This window comes from Hippopotamus amphibius, chromosome 8, assembly GCF_030028045.1.
Source record: "Hippopotamus amphibius kiboko isolate mHipAmp2 chromosome 8, mHipAmp2.hap2, whole genome shotgun sequence".
Classification (NCBI taxonomy): domain Eukaryota; kingdom Metazoa; phylum Chordata; class Mammalia; order Artiodactyla; family Hippopotamidae; genus Hippopotamus; species Hippopotamus amphibius.
The window spans coordinates 72,183,257-72,203,325 of NC_080193.1; the positions used below are offsets into that span (position 1 = coordinate 72,183,257).

At 44.8% G+C, this 20,069-nt stretch overlaps 1 protein-coding gene across 5 annotated transcripts in view; it reads left to right on the forward strand.

Annotated features, from left to right (window-relative positions):
• Positions 1-5,523: 5,523 nt before the first annotated feature.
• Positions 5,524-20,069, forward strand: part of COL6A3 (collagen type VI alpha 3 chain) — an 82,586-nt gene continuing 68,040 nt past the window's right edge. For 3 of the 5 annotated variants that reach the window (XM_057744220.1, XM_057744221.1, XM_057744222.1), the window contains exons 1-2: positions 5,525-5,731; positions 19,714-19,831. In XM_057744220.1, coding sequence (XP_057600203.1) covers positions 19,744-19,831 — 88 coding nt within the window. In that variant the 5' untranslated portion in view covers positions 5,525-5,731; positions 19,714-19,743. Of the gene's footprint in view, positions 5,732-19,713; positions 19,832-20,069 lie in introns of all 5 variants that reach the window. The other 2 variants (XM_057744216.1, XM_057744219.1) reach the window with 1 other exon arrangement.

Sequence of the window (20,069 nt, forward strand, 5' to 3'; positions counted from 1 at the left end):
GTGTCACATGCTCATCCCTGCATCCACCAGTGGTGGGTTCTGCTGGAAGATGGCGGCTCCCTGCTGAAGTACATGTGAAAGTAGGGGAAAGGCTTTTCCCACAATAAGGGAAGTGCTGGTCCAGACAAATGACAAAACAGATGTCCCTCCACTACCCGCATGTATTTTCCGTTGTGGCCTGCTATGCTTTAGTAATTGGAGGTGAGATGTCATTTAGCTTTAGACACAAAAATTGCTGCAACAGCATCATTTGAAAAGCAGATCAGAGCGGTGGGAGGACTGCATCACTGCGCAGGTACCAAGTGCACGGGGAGCTGGGCAAAGGGGCAGGGAGCTCACTGCGGATTTTCTATCCTTACCCCTGAGACTGGGGTTGGGTGGGGCTGATTCTGGAGGTGGAGAGTCTAAGTTTGCAGCCCCAGGCAGGGGAGGAAGCAGGGGCTGGAAATCAGGCTGAGGCAAATGTGGGTGATCCAGCCTCAGCTCCCTGGGGGTGATGCTGGACTGTCCTGGACACCCGCTGCACAGCTAAGCTCAGTCTGAGGATGAGGAAGAGGAGCCACCCCATCCAAGACCTGTGGTTTGTGAGTGGTGGGGAAGGACTAGGGCCCCGTTCCTAGCCCTGCGGCTCACTTTTCACTATGCTGCTTATGGAGGCTAAAAACCTGCACGGGGTGGAATGAGGAATCCCCGCCACCCTTCAGCTGTGGAGTCAGGGGAAACCTCAAATCCTCCCCATTGGTTGGACTCACAGTCCTTCTCTTGAAATAGTGGAGTTGACTCTTTGGAACATTTGCTTTAAGCTGCCTTTGGAATCTCGCAGCCCACGTCTCCAATGGAATGAAACTCCAGCCCCACAACAAGCAAATCTATGAACATAACTGCAGAGGCCGGTGCTTGCTGTGGGCCCAGAATGCCTGAGAATCTCCCCTTTCCTCCCCAGGCTCAGGGTCTTCTAGGAATTTGACTTTTATCTTAAAGGCAGAAATGCGCTTTGGCTTTCCTTTTCTTCCCCGCTCAGTGTTTCCTAAGCATCAGTGAGTGCAGGATTTAATGCACAGGACTGTCTGTACAAAATCAGCCAAGTGAGGGACACTCCAGGCCAATGTCATGGGACAGGCTCTGATGTGTGCCCTGACCTTCGGACCTACCCCTCCCCACTCTCACCGAAGGAAGATGTGACTATTTGCCCCTCTGGTTAATGCCCTTGTGAAAATTAACATGCAACTGGTGGTGATGTGCTTTTCCTTTTATTTTGGGATGATTACAATCTTTTAAGATCAGGCTCTAATTATGCAGAATTGGGATGCTTCTTTTCCCACAATGCCGTAGTCTCCATGTCTGCTTTTTATTTGACAAAGCTATGGATGCCTGTTGGGAAAAGCGTTTTCGTCTCGAGCAGCACCCTGGGGGCTGAGGAGTCGGGAGTGCTGGCTGTGACCCAGAACAGGCCTTTCTGGTGTGGAAGCCAGTGAGGCACCTCTCGATTCGTCAAGGAACTGTGAGCTCCGAGGGCCGGGCCCCCGGATCACATATCTCTGAACTGGAGACCAAGGTCACAATGGCGGGCTTCCAGCTCCCATCAACTCTGTTAATGCTACCAGTGCCAATTATGGGATGCTGGTTGTTATGGCAATGGGGTGTGGGGGTAGCAGTAGGGAACTGATCTGAGGGGGTGTTATTAAAGATATAAAGTGGGAAAGGGCTCAGCTCACAGGCACTTACAGACGTTCACTCCTCTGAGCTGGTTGTGAGTCATTCGACCCCTTGCTCCCAAGGCGTCTGCCAGGGACATTTCTTAAGATTCTCACGAGCTCCCTGGGGCTCCTTCTCAACGGAGAGGCCCGTTACAATTTGAAGGTCATGCGAGTTGTGTTATGTACATTCTCCTCTCCATCAACGTGGACTTACTATGCTGAATTAAGAGGAAGAGATGGCACTTGAGAAGAAATCATTTTACATTTCTTCTAAAAATGAACTCAAATTCCATTCAAGTGTAGACTTCCACATGTATGACAGCACAGCTGCGACACAGCCATTCACTGTAAGAGTCTGCATCCGTGTGGGCTGACTCTATGTGTTTGTTAGTGTGATGAGTCTGCAAACGGCAGAAAAAATCTGTCAGCAGAAGCACCAAGAAACAAGTACAAGAAGAATAATAAAGGCTTTCTTCTTTTTTTTTTCCTTTTTTTTTTGGCCACACCATGCAGCATGCAGGATCTTAGTTCCCTGATCAGGGATCAAACCCACGCCACTTGCATTGGAAGCGTGGTGTCTAAACCACTGGACCACCAGAGAAGTCCCTAAAGGCTGTCTTCTAGGGAAGAGACTCAAAGGCAGAGAGGCCACCAGCTACAGAATAATCTATGTATGACTGAGCCAGAGACTAATTAAATACACTATTACTTCTACAGTCCCATTTGGGCATAGTGCTGTTTCCGTTTTGTTCTGTCATATAAAATATATAAGCACAGCTGTTGGAACTGAAAGAAGCATTAGAGCTGATGTAATATGTCTGTACCAGTCGGGGTTTCAGGTGGGAAACAGAAACCGCTCTCGCTACTTTGAGCAGAAAGGGATTCTTCGCCAGGAATGATCAGAAAGGGCCAGAGGAGTGAGCTTGCGGCGGGGCCTCCAGGAGTAATTCCCAGGGCATCCCAGCCTGATCCTCTGGCCCATTCTGGGAGCGGGGAAGCAGGGGCTGCTCTGCAGAGCCTGAGTTTAGGATCACAGCCTCAATGCAGGAGTAAGGGAAGGAAGATGGGGGGAGGGCACTCCCCAACCACCTGGGTGCTGGACTGAGGGGTCTGCCTGCCCTACTGCCTTCACACTTCCCTCCAGCTTGCTCTCAGCACCTGGGAAGCTGGGGTCTCCCTTAGACCTACCACACACATCCCAATGTCTCCAGAAGACGCAGCTTCCAGCAGGCAAGGGCGATCCTCCAAGAAAGGGTGCCGTGGAGCTGGAGTGGGTGTCCCAGCCTTGGAAGGGGTCTGGGAGGGGCTCCCCAGCACCTGCACACTGCACCTGCCGGTAGGGAAAAGACCAGCCAATGTAGCAGAGAAATCGTCAGTGCCTCTCCTGCCCTTCCCTGTGTCACAGCAGTGCACAGGGAAGCCCTGACTATAGCCTGGGAAACGGGGTTTGTAACTTTCTAACTTGTGCAGAAGGAAACGGGAAGAGGTACCAGGGCTGGTTCAACACAGCATTTAAGGGGAAATTGGACTGAGAGATTTTGTATGGTCCCTCGGGTGGCTGGGCCCAGACCTGGGACCCTCAATGTTGAGGTCAGTGCTGACCTTTGAGATGGTTTTCTGCCAGGACCAGATGGCAGGAGGAACTGGCTATTTCACTGAGAACCCCAAATCCCAGTGATTAAGTGAGAAAACCATAGGAGACACAATGCTCTCTCTGGTAAGTACAAAGGATGATGGGAGGTTTTCCACCAATGGCTGCCAGCTTCCAGAAGTTTCTGAGGCCGCAGGCAGTGTTGGCAAGGGTCTAAATTGTCAATGATTAGTTACAGTTAAATATTACAGAGAACTCTTCCTGATCAAGCAGGGGCTTTTATTTCTTTAAGTGTTGTTCTAAACCATGCATCACCCTTGCCATTTAAATAATAGAAATTCCTGATAACAAGGAATGTATATTCTTAGCTATTTTGAAAAGAAATGGTTGTATTGGTATTTGGAAAAAGGAACCACTGAATGGGAACACATAGGCCACGCTTGTTCTGTTAACCTCTCTGAGCGGAGCTGCTTGGGACAGAAAGTTGTTATCAAATGTTGCCTTATTTGCAGCAGGCGACATGCCTCAGAGAAGTGGTTTTCCCCAGGGCTGAACTTCCAGATGCCCATCGAGGAAGTGGCGGAACATGTCCTAGATCCTCGGGTCCAAGTCCACACCTGCCCGTGGAGTAGGGATTCTGGGGAAGACAGGCTCCGCTGCGTGAGAGCACAGGCTTCCCACGTGGGCAATGCGGTTCTTACTCAGAGCCTCTGCTCATTTCTTCTTCCTCTACAGGCGATGGGCAGGAAAATGCCTCAATCCAGGTCTCCATCCCCATCCTGACATTCTTTGAGCTGAACTCCCAGGGTGTAGAGAGGGGGTGAGTCTTCCTGTGTATAAGAAAAGGGGCCCCGGAGCTGCAGGAGGGGAGTGGGCACTCTCTCTCCTGTACCATCTCTTCTTCCTCCCTAAACTGGAAGGAAATCGTCTGTGCAAAGGCATTGATGGTATGTTTATCCCAAACCTGGCTTCGGAAGGATCTCCAAGTCAAAAGCATCCTTCAGATGTCTCTCTTTTTTTAAAAAAAATTTATTGGAGTATAGTTGATTTACAATGTTGTGTCAGTTTCTGCTGTACAGCAAAGTGAATCAGTTATACGTATACATATATCCACTCTATTAGATTCTTTTCCCACACAGGTTATTACAGAGTATTGGGAAGAGTTCCCTGTGCTACACAGTAGGTCCTTATTAGTTATCTATTTTACATACAGTAGTGTATATATGTCAGTCCCAATACCCCCCTTTCCCCCAGGTAACCATAAGTTTGTTTCTTGATATCTCACATGAACCGACTTTTTGGGGGGGCCACGTGATGGGTGAGCAGTGAGCAGTTTGGGGGTGTCCATGGTCAGGGTTCTGATCTGAGCTCTGCTATGAACCCAAGTTCTCCTCATCTGTAAAATGGGACCATAATCTCACTTAAGAAAACATGACATATATCTATTGAGAAGGTGGAGTTGTTCTTGGTGCAAGAGATAACGCTTATCAGAGTGCTGTGAAATGTACAAAGCCTTGCAGGAACACAAGTGCTTTCTCAAGAATTTTCCTGTAAATCTGAGCATGATGACCATTCTTGTTCCCCTTATCTGTGTCCTGGAATTGGGACCATTAGCTTCACAATCAGAATCATTAGATACAGAATCACACACACACACACACACACACACACACACACACACACACAAGATGTAGTCTTTTTTTTCTTGCCTTTTCACTGGCAAACAGAACTTTGGTTAGCAGAATGCTGTCCGATTTTAATGGCTGTTTTTTTATATTTGAAAGGGGAGGTTATTAGAAGAAGTCTCAGTTCAGAAACTTCAAGAAGAAATGGGAGGGCGTGGTGAGGGTGGAGGGGGGAGACTGCATTTCCTGTTTTCCTTTCAGATGGTGCTGGAAAACATTGCAGGAAAACCATGGAGACTCACAAAAAAGTTCCAAAATTCATTCTCTTTGCTGCCATGGACCCAGCCCCAAAGGTGATGAGTAGAAGGGGTGAGTTTTTTTTTTAGAGTTGGGGTTTGCAGGCATCCAGCTACGGGCTGGTAGGGTGAAGACAGCCTTCTGAGGTGACATCAGCTTACGGCCGGGCCAGAAGCAACAGAGCAAGAGTCTGGTTTTCATTTACAGTGTGGGGCAGGCCTACGTGGGGAGGGGGAGAGGAGGGGTTGGGGGAGGGAGGAGGAGGAGAAGGAGGAGCTGGAGGGAGCCTTGACTGTATCCCTGGACCCGGTCCAGTTTGGAGCTCAGTCCTCCACCAAAGGCTGCTCAGTTCTCCCGCGCCAGCCTCCTGCGAGGACCACAAGGGGAGTTTTCCACCCGCTCGGGGTCCCCTCTCCTGCAGAAGGAAAAGGAGCCGCAGCCGGTGGGAAAAACATGCGTCAGATTCGCACATAATTGAATATTGAAGCCCAGGGACACGCGCTTCTCCAGGTTTGCTCAGGGTAAGTGCCACTTCGCCCCTGTTCCCCCTGTTTTTGGTTTGCGGCCAGAGGGAAATGCTTTCAACCCCACTGACCATTTCTCCATTGCTCTCAGGTTCGCGCCCTCAGGGTCTGTTTTCTGTACGAGCTTCTGGTCTCTGGAAGATCCCCCTGATTTTTCTTTCTCAGTTTGTGCCACCTGGGTTTCCTGAGCTGGGCTGAGGCCCTGGGTTGCCCACAAGTCCTGCAGTGCTCCCCGCCCCCTCCATCCTCCCTTGCTCTCCTGACTGCGGTGCTTTTCGGCTCGCGATTTATTTATTAGACGTTGTCCCCTCCTTCTGAAGCTCAGCGGGAATCTGAGAATCTGGTCTGTTCGCAGAAGTGTCTTTGCGAGGATTCAGGATTCAAGAGCTACCTTGGGGAGACTCTCTGAGTTCTCCCAGGTCGCTGGGGCGGGGGTTGGTTGAGTGCATCTGTCCCCTCCGGGGGGACTGGGCTGACTTTGTGTCCAGGAACAGGGCCAAGTTGAGAGTTACTCAGCTATTACCATCAGAGCTCCATCTTTTCAGGAATCTGAATTTACTGCTGAAGCCTTAGTCCTCTGGGGGTGCTGAAAGGAGCTGCAGGGGTCAGAGGAGGAGAAGGAACTTGGTGTGTGGGCAGCACGCCCAGTGGATAAAGCAGGGCCCCTGGGGCCACAGGCCTGCCTGTGGTGCCCAGATGTGGAGTGTGTGCTAAGCGCAAAGCCCGGGGCCTGTTCCCCAGCCGGGAGGGTCGGGCTCTGGTCCACTGACCCAGGATGGAAGGTGTTCTCTGACAGCTGCCAGCCTACTTTGGGGACCTGTTTCAGGGGCTACTGTGTTTGAAAATTGACTGGGATTGAAGCAGGGGTGGGGTCCCTGGAGGGGCCTGAAAGAGTACAGAAATCAGCATTTCAAGGAGCGAATTGAAAGGCTGGTCTGGATCCCAAGAACAAATTGCTCTCCGCACAGGGGAGTGTCCTCTACCCAGTGGGGACTCAGAGGCGCTGGCCCGTGTCATCCAGCTTCTTGCCCCGCACACAGCTGACTGCACACAAGAATTGTGGGGTCCTAGAGCTGCAGAGGTGCCCAGAGCTCATAGGGATAGACTGTTCTCACACTGGGGTCTCCCAACTTCCCAAGGGACCTATTTTTATAACTTCAGAACACTGAATAGAAGTGGCTTTAAAATCAGGTGTTTTTAGCTCCTAAGCAAAATGATATTGAAAACCAGTTGGCTGTTGGACATTATTGGAATGTCTGTGTTCTTTGCGAGGCTAAAAATAATGGCTAAAGATAAAGATTCTTAGTTGGAAGCACCAAGGTGTGGTTCCCTGGCTTTAAAATGAAGGCTCAGGGGCTCTGTGATGTTCAATTGCTTGCCGAGGCCACAGCACCGGTAGGTGGCTCAGAGGGCGCTAAAATCTTTACCATTTCAGGAAAGCAGATGGCCCAGCAGCGGAGGATCCTGAAGTAATTTACATCTAGATTTGGAACGTGCTGTTTGATCTCTTCTCCCAGAAGATAGCGTGCTCCTATCATACTCTGTTAAAAGTGATGGAGAAATTGATTTATGCTTCACAGGGCTCTACCAGCTAACGGGGAAAGAAGTGCCAGAGTAGCGAGCTGGTCCCCAGGGACTGACATCAGCTCTGTGACCAGAGCAGCTGAGCAGGTGTCCCTCATTCAGGCCACCTCTGGGGATGGGGGCCCGGAGGGATGGCACCTGCATTTTGCTTCATTCTTGTGTGGGCTTTGCTGAGCGTGAAGGCAGAAGGGTGGAGAGGTGAGGGGTTTTGTAGCAATTCAAGATATAGGAATGATCACATGGCCTTGATCTCGTCTTTGTTAAGGCAAGGGTTTTCCATTACCATAAGGTTTATTTTTCTCTTTCCCCCCCTCACAGCAGTGAGAAAACCATTAAGAAGATATTGAGTGGAGAGGAGGACTTGGGTGGTGAGAGTGGCTGTCTTGCCTTTTTCCAGTGGGGGTATTGGAGGGTGTGGCCACGCCCACCTTCCTGGGAGGCAGCCAGAGAAGCCTCTAGAATGTTAGCCCTTTGGCCCGGGCTCTTCTAGCACTTGGGTGTGTGTGTGCCCCACCTCACCATGCTTGTGGTCCTTAGGTGACAGGATGCATGGGGAATGTCCAAACTTGGGGTCTTAAGGAGAATTTGATGTAAGAGAAGCATCTTTCTGAATAGGAATTGTTTTTTTATTTCCGCACCTCCCTTTATTTTCAAAGTGTTGAGGTTTCATTGCATCTCATTCTGTCATTACAAGTGCCTTCTGTGATTAGAACCTAATACAACACTGATGATGTAGTAGGAAGAAACCCCTCTCTTCAACTGATGATTGATGATGGATTTGGGGCTCAAAGGAGGCTCCGCCTCTGACCTTGGTTTTGGGTTAGGAGGTTACAGATGCCACTGCTTAAAACCAGCTAGAAGTCAGACCTCCTTCCCTTTTGAAAGTCAGTAGACTTTTGCCCTGGAGGCGTCATCTGTGTTCTTACTCAGAGTATTTAGACAACTGGTTACAGCGGTCTTTGTCATTACCCACTTTTATGTGAAATTCCACACTTAGGATTTAAAATCCACCGGCAGTTCATGAATTCTGTTGCATGAGACTGTCTTGCAGGTATGCTAATCACTTTGGGCAAAAGTTCTATGTGAAAATTAGTTCTTGGCACTGTTCTTTTGGAAGAAACTGAGGACTTGTTATCTCTTGGCGAAGAATCGTAGGGAGGTTCCCATCTGAACGGGACTTTATGTCCTGGGCAGCCTTTCTACGGAAACCCACAGGAGCAAACTTTTCATGGTGTCTTAGCTGTGGAAAGCAGGCTGTAAAAACCACACCACTGCTACATAAATAGTTGACGATTTGGGGAGTGACCTGGCATTTAAAAAAAATCCTATTAGTAGCTCTCACTAAGGAAACGAAAGCTCAAAATGATTCAGGTTTTCAAGCTGGGAAGCTTTAAAAAGCTCCTGCTTCTTCAGACAGCCTTCAGCGGGACAAGGAAAGGTTCTCTTCATCCCCATTTCTAGACATGGATTCCCTCTTTCCAAAAACTTAGGAGATAACCCTATCCTTTTAAGAATAGACGTTGCATGTCCCCTCTAAACCGTGGGTGATGACCGTCTCAAACGGGGAGTACCTGCAGAACCCTGATTTACTAAGAGGGGTTCGTTTCAGGAATTCATTATATTAAAATTTGAAAACATAATTTTAGTACCTACTGGTCTCACCGGACTACTTCAGGAAGGAGACGAAGTTGTGAAGTAGCACCCTCCTTCCTGAATGTGCAGTCTGATTTCTCTCCTCTAGAGGGCGATGCGCCCCTCTAAGCGCCAGAGAAAAATCTCTGTGCATTGCAGGGATTCCCCCCGGGTGGGGTTTCCGGGGTTGCAGGGAATCTGTTGATACACGTCTCAACAGAGCTTGTGGGGCACTTTGGAACTCACCTAGAGACTGTTTCAGTACATAATTTTAAAAAAAGTGACTATAATATCTGAAGTAAATGTACATTTAGAATTTTATTTTTTCCCTATGCTCAGGGATGCATGTAGGGTGAACTTCTGCTTGCAAGGAAGCATTCTGCATTCTAAAATACCTTCATGACAAGGGCATTAACCAAATAAGAACTTAAAAAAAATTATTTATTTATTTAGGCTGCACCAGGTCTTAGTTGCAGCACACGGGGTCTTTAGTTGCGGCATGCAGACTGCTTAGTTGCAGCATGCGTGTGGGATCTAGTTCCCTGATCAGGGATCCAACACGGGCCCCCTGCATTGGGAGTGCAGTGTCTTACCCACTGGACCACCAGGGAAGTCCTCCAAATAAGAACTTTTAAAGGAAAGATTTTACCGATATCTACTTAGAAACAAGTTTAAATTAAATGAACACAAAGGTGTTTCAGAACCAGAGCAAGGCTGCCTGTTCGTGGCTTGCTGTATCCATGTAGGATGTCTGAATTTCAGAACCAGAAGGGATGTTAAGATGAACTAATCCAGTAACTCCCAAACTATTCGTTACCTGCCCCTAGTCTATGTGCCTCTTATTTCTTCCTTTAAGCCTAATAAACCCCATTGTGCTCCAGGGCATGGAGTTTTGAGTTGAGGGAGGGGACGAAAATGACTAAGACTGGGCCCTGCCCTCTGGTTGGCAAATACATGACTTCCGTTCGGCTACTTGAAATATCCCCAAATTGCTACCTTGGTGAATGCTCTCCCCACACCCTTGACCCCTCAGATGAAGAAATGGAACGCAGGGAAGTGAATTGCTGGTCTGAGGCCCCAGTGCTATAAGTAAAGCAAAATCAGCATTTCCTGGGTGCTCCTGCACGTGCTCATGTGTTCTCACAAGTGGGTGTCTAGGGCCAGAAATATCAAGGGATTACAAGTCTTCAAGAGTATATTCTGAAGTTTCATGTGAAGAAAGGCGCTTTTTTGCCATCGACCAGTCTTTTATAGAGTAGCGTATTTTAAGTTTATTTAGCAGAGAGGTAATTGTTGTTTCAAAAAATCTGGAAAGAGAAAGGAAAGCAGAAAAATAGGACAAATATGAAAAGTTCTGCCAAACCCTCTCCCAAAGGCAAATTGTTAGTTTTTCGTAGGGGTCTGGCTGCATTTTGCATAGCGTAATCCTGCTGTTCTCCTGAATCTTAAGATTCATGAAGTACAGAGAAACATTTGTGAGGTAGGAGTGGCTAAGGAAAGGTACAACGGCAAATATTTCTATTGAATCCCCCTGGTTTGACCCATACCCTCAGTTTTCGTGGACCCAGAGCACTGAAAATTTGCCACTGGATGGAAGCACTTGTGGGTTGGTTTAATTTCAAAATTAAGAATTGAACAGCAGCTGGAGATGACTCAGGTCTCAGGAGAATCCATTCCAGGAAACTGGTCCTTCTCTTCTGGAATCCTCATCAGTTGATCCAGGAGCCCAGTGCCAGCACCCAGAGCCAGCTCAGCTAAGCCCACAGACTAACCCCGCCGTGCACTGCGGAGCTCTCCGTTTCTGGTGGGGACAGCAGGAAACCCACCAGCGGTCAGAGCCTAGGGTAACAGATGGAAGAAAGCGCTCACAGAACAACTGCCGGTTAGAGGATCAGGCAATCAGCCTCATTTTACACATAAAATTAGTGAGGCTGGGAGAGACTAACGGGCCTTTACTGATAGGGACAGGAACGAAGTAGAATTTTTCCAGGCTATTACACTAAGTCCAGTGTGGGTGATCAGATGCTTCAATTTAATATTTTAAAAAGTCTATTTTAAATAATTTTCTCTTCTAGACCTAATCATGAAGCAGACTAGAAAACAGAAATGTTTAATTTTTTCCTTACATAGGAGGACATTTTAGCCACTTTGTTTGAACAGTTCTACAATGGAACACCATAGTTTTGGAGAGGCCAGTAGCCCCAAAGTCCATGACTAAGGAAGGAAGGGAGAATGGTGCTGGGATCTATCTTGGAGCCGATAGCACCGTGTGTCACGGGGCAGGAATGGAATGGGCGTTTGTGCAATTCCTTTTGAAGCATCTTCTAAGGCATTCTCTGCCCTAACGTTAAATCCGAACTAATCTCTGCTTAATGTTTATAATCAGCAGGAAAAATGGAGGAAGTGCTTTTTCTGGCTGCCTTATAGTTAAGAGGGTTAAATGTTTTTTACATGTGCATTGTGGCATTTAGCTTTTCCAACTAGACTTTCTGCCTCATGTTTATTATCTTAGACCCTAGGAATATGTCTTTAAATAAATTTCCAAATATCCAGGCAGTTAGTCTGGAGGTTTGTCAAGTTGCCTTTATGGGAAGAAGGAAGCTAACCCCGGATGGTGCTCGGCACATCCTTACGTGCCCTCATTCCTGGAGGAGGCTACTTGCCAGGGCACAGCAAACCCTCCCTTTCTGGATTGCTCTGTTCTAATGCATGAGCTGCTGAACAGACATTGCTTTTTAAGTTAGACACTTTAAAAAGTTGAAGTATAGTTGATGTACAGTGTTGTGTTAATTTCAGGTGTACAGCAAAGTCATTCAGTTATACATATACATATATATATTCTTTTTTAGATTCTTTTATGTTATAAGTTATTACAAGCGATTGAGTATAGTTCCCTGTGCTATACAGTTAATCCTGTTTATCTATTTTATATATAGTGATGTGTATCTGTTAATCCCCAGTTCCTAATTTATCCCGTTCCCTTTGGTACCCATAAATTTGTTTTTTATGTCTGTGAGTCTGTTTCTGTTTTCTAAATAAGTTCATTTGTATCATTTTTTTTTAGATTCCACATATAGGTAATATCATACGGTATTTGTCTTTCTTTGTCTGACTTACTTCACTTAGCATGATCATCTCTAAGTCCATTCATGTTGCTGCAAAAGGCATTATTTCATTCTTTTTAATGACTGAGTAGTATTCCATTGTATATATATACCACAACTTCTTTATCCATTCATCTGTTGATGGACACCAAAAGTCTACAAATAATAAATTCTGGAGAAGGTGTGGAGAAAAGGGAACCCTCCTATACTGTTGGTGGGAATATAAATTGGTACAGCCACTATGGGGAACAGTGTGGAGGGTCCTTAAAAGACTAAAAATAAAACTACCATATGACCCAGCAATCCCACTCCTGGGCACACATCTGGAAGAGATGAAAACTAATTTGAAAAGATACACTCATCCAGTGTTCATAGCAGCACTATTTCTAATAGCCAAGATGCGAACAGACATTGTTTTACTTGACATTACCCAGAAAAGCCAAAGATCTTGAGTCTGATACTCAGTGTCTGTTAAGGACACCCGTAGGTAGCAGTGAGGCCAAGTCGACACACAGGATCAGAAAAATTAAGGTTTTCTATCATAGGACATACCTTCAGAGCCTGAGTCAAGTAAATAATTGTTTACAGATATGTTTGCATGACTGATATTTTCTTCTCTAACACAATTTCATAGAATGGAAATGTGAGATTCAAGTTGTAAAATAAACCATAAAAAAGCAGCTTCCGATGCATTTCTTTGGAGGGATCTTCTTAGAGTTGTTCCAAATTGTTTGCTTTTGAGGAGTCCCCCAAAGCTCTTTCAGGTGGCAATGTTAAACTCCACTTTCCTCCTTCCCTAACCGGAGGGGAATGAATCCTCTCTTAGCTTCCTCCCCATGGATAAGAGTGGGGACTCTTTCCCAGGATTCAGGCAAGAAAGAAAAGGAGAGTAAGAAAAAGAGAGAGAACTAGGATAGCTGCAAGCTGGAGACCCGTAGGGTTTCCTGAAATGTGACTTTTCATCTCACAGCACGTGGGCATGGCTCTCTTGCCATGCTCTTCCACTGTTTCTGCAGTTCTCACTCAAAATGGGAAAGTTAGGAGTTAAAATAAATGCTAGAACTTGATAGGAAGACCAGGCTGCTTCTAAAAACCAATTTGGATAAGACCAAATAAATAACTTCAAAATGGGAGCTCTGGATGTATTTAAGTCTTTGTTTGAAAATGATTTCCTTGTGTGCATGTGTGTGTCTCTTTCTTAAAAAAGATTTCCAGACATGGAAAATGAAAAAGCTTTTGAGTAGACTTAATGAAAACTAATTTCATGGAATTGCAAAATAGCTTGGGAATGTCACTGGACCCTGACTGAATACAATTTTGAGTTGAAGGGACGTGTAGAGCAATCTTCATCATAAGAGGTGTCTTTTTTAAGTTTCAAGTAGACAGATACAGGAAGGAAAAAGGCACCTCAAATTCTTTTTAGAATGAGGCTGAGTAAAACAACGAGTGACAAATGCTCAGTAGAGAGATGAGAATTTAATGAAGTTCTCCAGCTGAATCTATTGCCTTTAGGACATAGACTCTTGGACACAAAGCAGCATGACACCCCACCCAACCCAAGGGTCTCAAGCAGCCAATTGTGACTTTTTTCATATTTGAAAGAACAGCAGCAGATAAATAGATTCTGTGGATGCAGAATCTGTGGTTTGTCACCACCAAGGAAATTTACTTTTTCCCCCAAAGACGTGGGGAGTTTCCTTGAGATGGGGGGGTTGAATCCGGCATAGTCTCTTAGGGTTTCTTGGGGTTCTTCCCTCAGGCTTTGGAAACACAACTTTCCTTAGGATTCTGGTTCTATGTTTGTTTGTTTGTTTTGTATGTTTGTTTGTTTACTGTGGCAGTGGGCAAAACACTTTGCCTTACCTGGTTTCAGTTTCCCAGCTGTAAACACAGCCATTGAGCTGTTGGGAGGAGACCATGAAACCGCACCCACGAGATAGGGGCCCAGCAAATATGCCTTGTTGCTCTCTTGTTTCTGTTTCTTGGGGGTGGGAGGGAGAGTTAAGGAATGGTAACGGGGGTGGGGGTGGGGGGGTGCTACCTTGTTCCCTTTTATTAAAATGGCCAGGCTGGGTGATCATTTGGGGAGATGATGTTTGACATCTTTTAATAATCTAAATGAAAAAAATTCTCCAATCTTTGTTGCCAGGAACTGCAGTTTTAAAAAGTAGGGTGCCATGACATGATAAACAACATGAGAGATTTAATTGCAACCAAAACATTAACAAATATTCAACAGCTGGGCTAGGAATGCTTGAGCCACATGACTGGCTCCTAAGTGCTGTGGCAGGAAAAGTGTGTGGAGCTGAAGGCATTTTTCCCACCTGGGAATTCAGCTCAAGAGAACATGTGAGTTCATTAATCATCAGCGGAGCCTGGATAACTCATCATCCAGTAAACATCATCTTCTGTCCTTCACTTTCAGACTTGGAAGTGCTGCTCTCCTCTGCCCTCCTCTGCCCTCTTCTCCCCTCCCCCTCCTCTCCTCCCCCCTCTTTCCCTTTCCTCAACATCTGGATAGGTTTTAGAGAAGATAATTCCAGTGCACTGAATATTTTTTCATTATTTTGTGTCCCAATGGGAAGCACTTCATTTAGGAGTCTACTATTTCAAAGATTAAGATCTTGGAAATAAAAATCTTTATATATAATTTTCAACCAATTTAAAATTCATTTTCCTTAGAGAATAGTTGCAGTAAGCAATTAATAGCTCAGAGATACACTAAGACTTCATTCTATCACGACTTTGAATTTTCTGAGCTCTGCCAAAGTCTAGACAATTATTTTGGAATTTGTCAGTAGAGACCCCACCCAGTGTTTAAGATATGATAGAATTCATGGATTCCTGGAAGCCAGATCTGATCCTGGGTAAGATATAGGGATAGTAAACAAAACAAAACAAACAAACAAACAGCAATCCTACTCAGCGCACAATCCACCTACGTTCTCTTTCAAGGTTTTCTGCAGAGAAGCCTGAAGCTAGTCCCATACCACATTCAGCAGTGGTTGGACAGGTCTCAACTCATGTCCTATTTTTTTCCACATGGATTACATTGTCCAATGCTTTGCAGTGAGGTCCTATACTATTTTTTTGCCCTCGTTTCAAAACAAAAATAGTACTTAAAATCCTGCAGCTTGTGCATGGATCAAATATTTAAGATAATTGAACTGGACCTCCCGGAAGAGTTGCACCAAACCTTTTTCTCGAAGCAGTGGTGCTTGAACTTCAGTGGGGAGTTAAAATAGGTGCAGTTAGAATCACATGTGAACTTGGATCCTATCCCCAGAGACCCCCACATACACAGATACAATGTTGTACACATCTGGGGGAGGTTGACAAATCCTTTGAAATCTGTGGATCCCATATTAAAAAAAAAAATCTGTGGATCCCATAAAAAAAGTTCTCAATTAATTAGAATATTACAGTTTTTCTTGGAAAGAACAGGCTATATTTCTGGAAACAATCCAGTAACATTTAAATAATGTGGATGGACAATTTTCCCATAGAATCGTTTTCTAGTAGAATGCTTATGGCTGGTAAAGAACCCTAATGTTCAATTTTAATGGAAGGAATCAAGAATAGCATATGTATGATGTACTTTTACATTGTTCTAAAGTGTATATCTTCAATTAAGAAAACTTACAAAGACCACAAATATTGCACGCGCCTTTTTTTTTTTTTCCAAAAGACAAACTCAGGAATAGTCCTAGCAGAGTGTGGGGAAGAAGAGTATGACTGGTTGGAAAGGCCTGAACGATTCCCAGAGTAGAGCGTGGGCCTGTGGGATTTCTAGACAGCAATGGGCCAACATTGGGGCAGTGGCTTGGGCGTCCATCCTCAGTGAAGAAAACAGACCAGGGAGCCAAGTGTGGGTCTCTGCACTGCCTGTGGGGACTGCCCTGAGTACTGACCAGGACTTGACGAGGACGTGGGGATGCTGTGGAACCAAAGCGCTGCGGGCTGAGGACTGCCCTCCTATATTGCACCGATCCGTGCCTCACATCTGTTGACTATTTCAAGCCAAGAAGATTGGGAATGTCACCATTATCACTACTGGCTGTCATTTCATTGTAGAAAGAAATACGTTCTCTTCACGACTGGCCTCTGATCGTCACCAGAACAACCTTTCCTTCTCACTGTTGATACATTTCCAAGAGAAAATTGTATTGACAGGTGGTTTTGTATTAGCTGCTGGGGTTGTATCATCAAGCTCTCAGAATTTGAATTACAGGGTAAATTTGTTTATCACAGGTGATATACTTTTGGTTAATTTCCCTGGGAAATCCAAAGCAACAGTGGGTCTCGGAATCCATTCTCTTGTTTATGGTTTTGTCTTTTTCTATCCCACCAATTTGGCTCACTGGGCTGGCCTGGGGCCTACACTCTGTGTCTTGCTATTCCTCACAGCTGTGCCATAGTATTTGGACCCCAGCTCCTCCCTCTGGGTCTGATCTCTGGCAGGAAAAATCATGGGATTGAGCCCACTTCATCCACGTCCTTGGGTGAGATCCTCAGTAAGGAGCTGCCCCTTTGCTCTCCTTGGCCCTCAGTGCATCTTGCTAAGTAGTCCACCTAGACACTAACCCCCTGCCAGGGCCACGTTGCTAATTAGCCAGACAGACTTTCCTCTGTTGTCATTACTTGTGTTGCTCTAGATGGCAAGGTTGAGAACCTTAGACCAGCCTTAACATCGGCTTCATTAGCAATGTGGGGAAAATGGGATTCCTGAATTACATATACAGTGGAGAACCACAAATAGAATCACTGGGCCCATGGAGCACCTATGATAAGAGGAAGGTCAAGCAGGTGCAAAAGCCTAGGTGGACCTGATTTTGTAGCTCTGATGACACTAATTGGGGCAGAAATAACGTTTGTACCACATCTCAGTGTTTATATCAGATTTTTTTTTCACTTTCCTGGGACTGAAGTCTTCTTCCCCACACCTTAATATTTTGCTGCCAATACTACTTTTCTTCTTCCTTTACAAATATTATTTAGGAGCAAGGACAAATGTTGTGTTATTTAATTATAGGGGCCCATACACGTGCTTTAAGATGTGTGTAATTGTATCATTTTCCTGTTTCAGCTCTTAAAGACTACCACATCTCAACAAAGAGATGCCACATTTATACTATTCCTGTTAAATTGATGGCTACATTTTAGGGGTACAGAGTTACCCATACTTTTAAAAATCACAAATAACTTTTCCTGTCTTTTTAACAATTGTAGTAAAACACATGACATAAAATTTACAATCTTAACCATTTTAACTGAACAGTACAGTAGTATTATCTACATGTACCTTGCTACATAACTGATCTCTAGCACTTTTTCATCCCATAAAACAGAAACTCTGTACCTATTGGACACTAATTCCCCACCCCTCCCCCCTGCCCCACCCCCTAGCAATCACCATTCTATTTTCTGTTTCTAATAGTCTGACTATTTCGGATACCCCATGTAAGTGGAATCTGTGTCTTTTTGTGACTGGCTTATTTCACTTGTCATAATATCCTCAAGGTTCATCCATGTTATAGCATGTGACAGGGTTTCCTTCTTTCATTTAAGGCTGAATAATATTCCATTGTCTGTATATACCACATTTTCTCCATCCATTCATCTATTGATGTGCATTTATGTTATTTCCATCTCTTGGCTATAGTGAATAATGCTGCATTTAACTTGGGTGTGCATGTATCTCTTCAAAACCTTGTTTTTGATTATTTTGGGTATATACCCAGAAGTGGGACTGCTGGATTATATGATAATTCTATTTTTAAGTTTTTGAGGAAACTCCATAGAGTTTTCTACAGTGGCTGCAGCATTTTACATTCACACCAACAGTGCCTAAGAATTCCAATATTTCTACATCCTCATCAACACTTCTTGTTTCCCTTTTTTTTTTTTTTGATAGTGGCCATCTTAATGGGTGTGAGGTAACATCTCATTGTAGTTTTGATTTTCATTTCTCTGACATTGTTTTTTCATGTGCTTATTGGCCATTTATATGTCTTCTTTGGAGAAATGTCTATTCAAATCCTTTACCTATTTTTAAATCAGATTTTGTTGTTGCTGTAAAATTGTGGGAGCTCTTTAAGTATTCTAATATGAAATCCTCATCAGACATATGGTTTGTGAATATTTTCTCCCATTCTGTAGGTCACCTCTTCTCTGTTGATTGCTTCCTTTGTGCTTTTGTTGTCTGTGCTTTTGGTGTCGTATAGAAGAAATCATTGCCAAATCCAGTATTATGAAGACTTTCTCCTATATTTTCTTCTAAAATTTCAATAGTTTCAGCTCTTACATTTAGATTTTTAATCCATTTTCTGTTAGTTCTTTGTAAGTCGTGTAAGATGAGTCCAACTTCATTTTTTGCATGTGGATATACAGTTTTTTAGAGGCTATGCTGTCTCCATTGTGTAGCCTTGGCACCCTTATAGAAGCTTATTTGACGATATGCTTCAGGGTTTATTTCTGGAATCTTTATTTTATTCCATTGGTTGATATGTCTGTCTTTATTCCAGTCCCATGCTGTTTTGATTACTGTAGCTTTGTAATATGACTTGAAATCTGGAAATATGAGGTCTCCAGCTCTATTTTTTCTTTCTCAAGATTACTATGGCTCTTCTGGGTCCTTTGAAATTCCATGTGAATTTTAGTACTTTTTCTATTTCTACCAAAAAATGCCCCAGAGAGAGAGGTCTTTGATTTTTATTCATACTGATGATGATTACCTTTTCATGCTGTAATTCACAAGGTTGCCTTCTTGATTTTCAAACCCTAACAATGAACTGTAAATTATGATGGTTAAGGGGAAGAGAGAAGAGGTGATGTCCTACAAGGAGACTTAAGCCCAGATGGAGATGACCTACGCTGGCTCTTTGGAGGGTCATAACGAAGAGCCAAGACCCTCAAGCTGGTCTCATTGGAGATTGGAGGGTGAAGATGTTGACCTAACCTGATGGTTTGGTGCACGTGGTGGTGCTTTCAGGTGTGGGGTGGGGAGAAGGTGGTGTTTGCTTGCAGGGAAAAGGGACAGGCTACTACGCCCATCCAGACATGAGCCCAGCTGGCTGGAAGTCAAGTTTGCAGGGGAGACCATGCTCCGAGGCTGTCAGCCTTCAGGACTGGCTTCAGTCTCGCTAATACAGTATCCCTGGGAGTGCCACATTCTGCAATTGGAGTTGGGCAAACAGCAGGTTTTTGTCGGAGGAAAAGTGCTAAATATTAACAGAGAATAAGGGCAAGATTCAAAATGGTCTCAGCTGCTGGGGTTGTGTTTGCACACGCTGCCATTTGGACAAAGCCCGTTCTCTCCCTGAACAGAAGCTTCCCTGTGGGATTCCTTTAGACAGGACTGACAGTTAAACTAGGCGTTACCAACCTGCCCTTTGTGCCTTGGAGTGCCTTTCCTCCTGACCCTTTTCCATTCTGCCATTTGTTTCGCGGTATACTATTGTTGCCTGCCTCAATTTGAGAGGAAAAAATGTTGAACTACACAGTTTTTAGCTATGGCCAAAGTCCTATAATCACTAGATTCAAAGATTCTCCTGTCTATGTTTAGTCAAAACTATTTTTCATAAAAGGGATAAATCCTTGATTCATTCGTTAGTAATTGGAGTGGCTGATCATTCTCCTCTGCTCTGTTTTCTCTTGTAGGTTCTCACTTGGTGCTTAGACAAAATCAAAATGAGGAAACATCGGCATTTGCCCTTAGTGGCCATCTTTTGCCTCTTTTTCTCAGGCTTTTCCTTTACGCATGCTCAACAACAAGCAGGTAAGATCCAGAGACGTCTCTTCATTTTATTAAAAGAAACGGTGTTCTCTGATTTTAGATCTTAGACATCAGGAGCTTGATATAGAGCTTAGATAGCCAAGACATTGACTACAGGATGTTCATTTATTTATAGATTTTTCAGCTCCTCTTTATCCAGTGAGAGAGAGCTTCTTTTTACTGAAACTTGGGTTTAATATCTTGGCGGTGGTCTGCAAGTGGTTTGTTTTTACATTGGGTG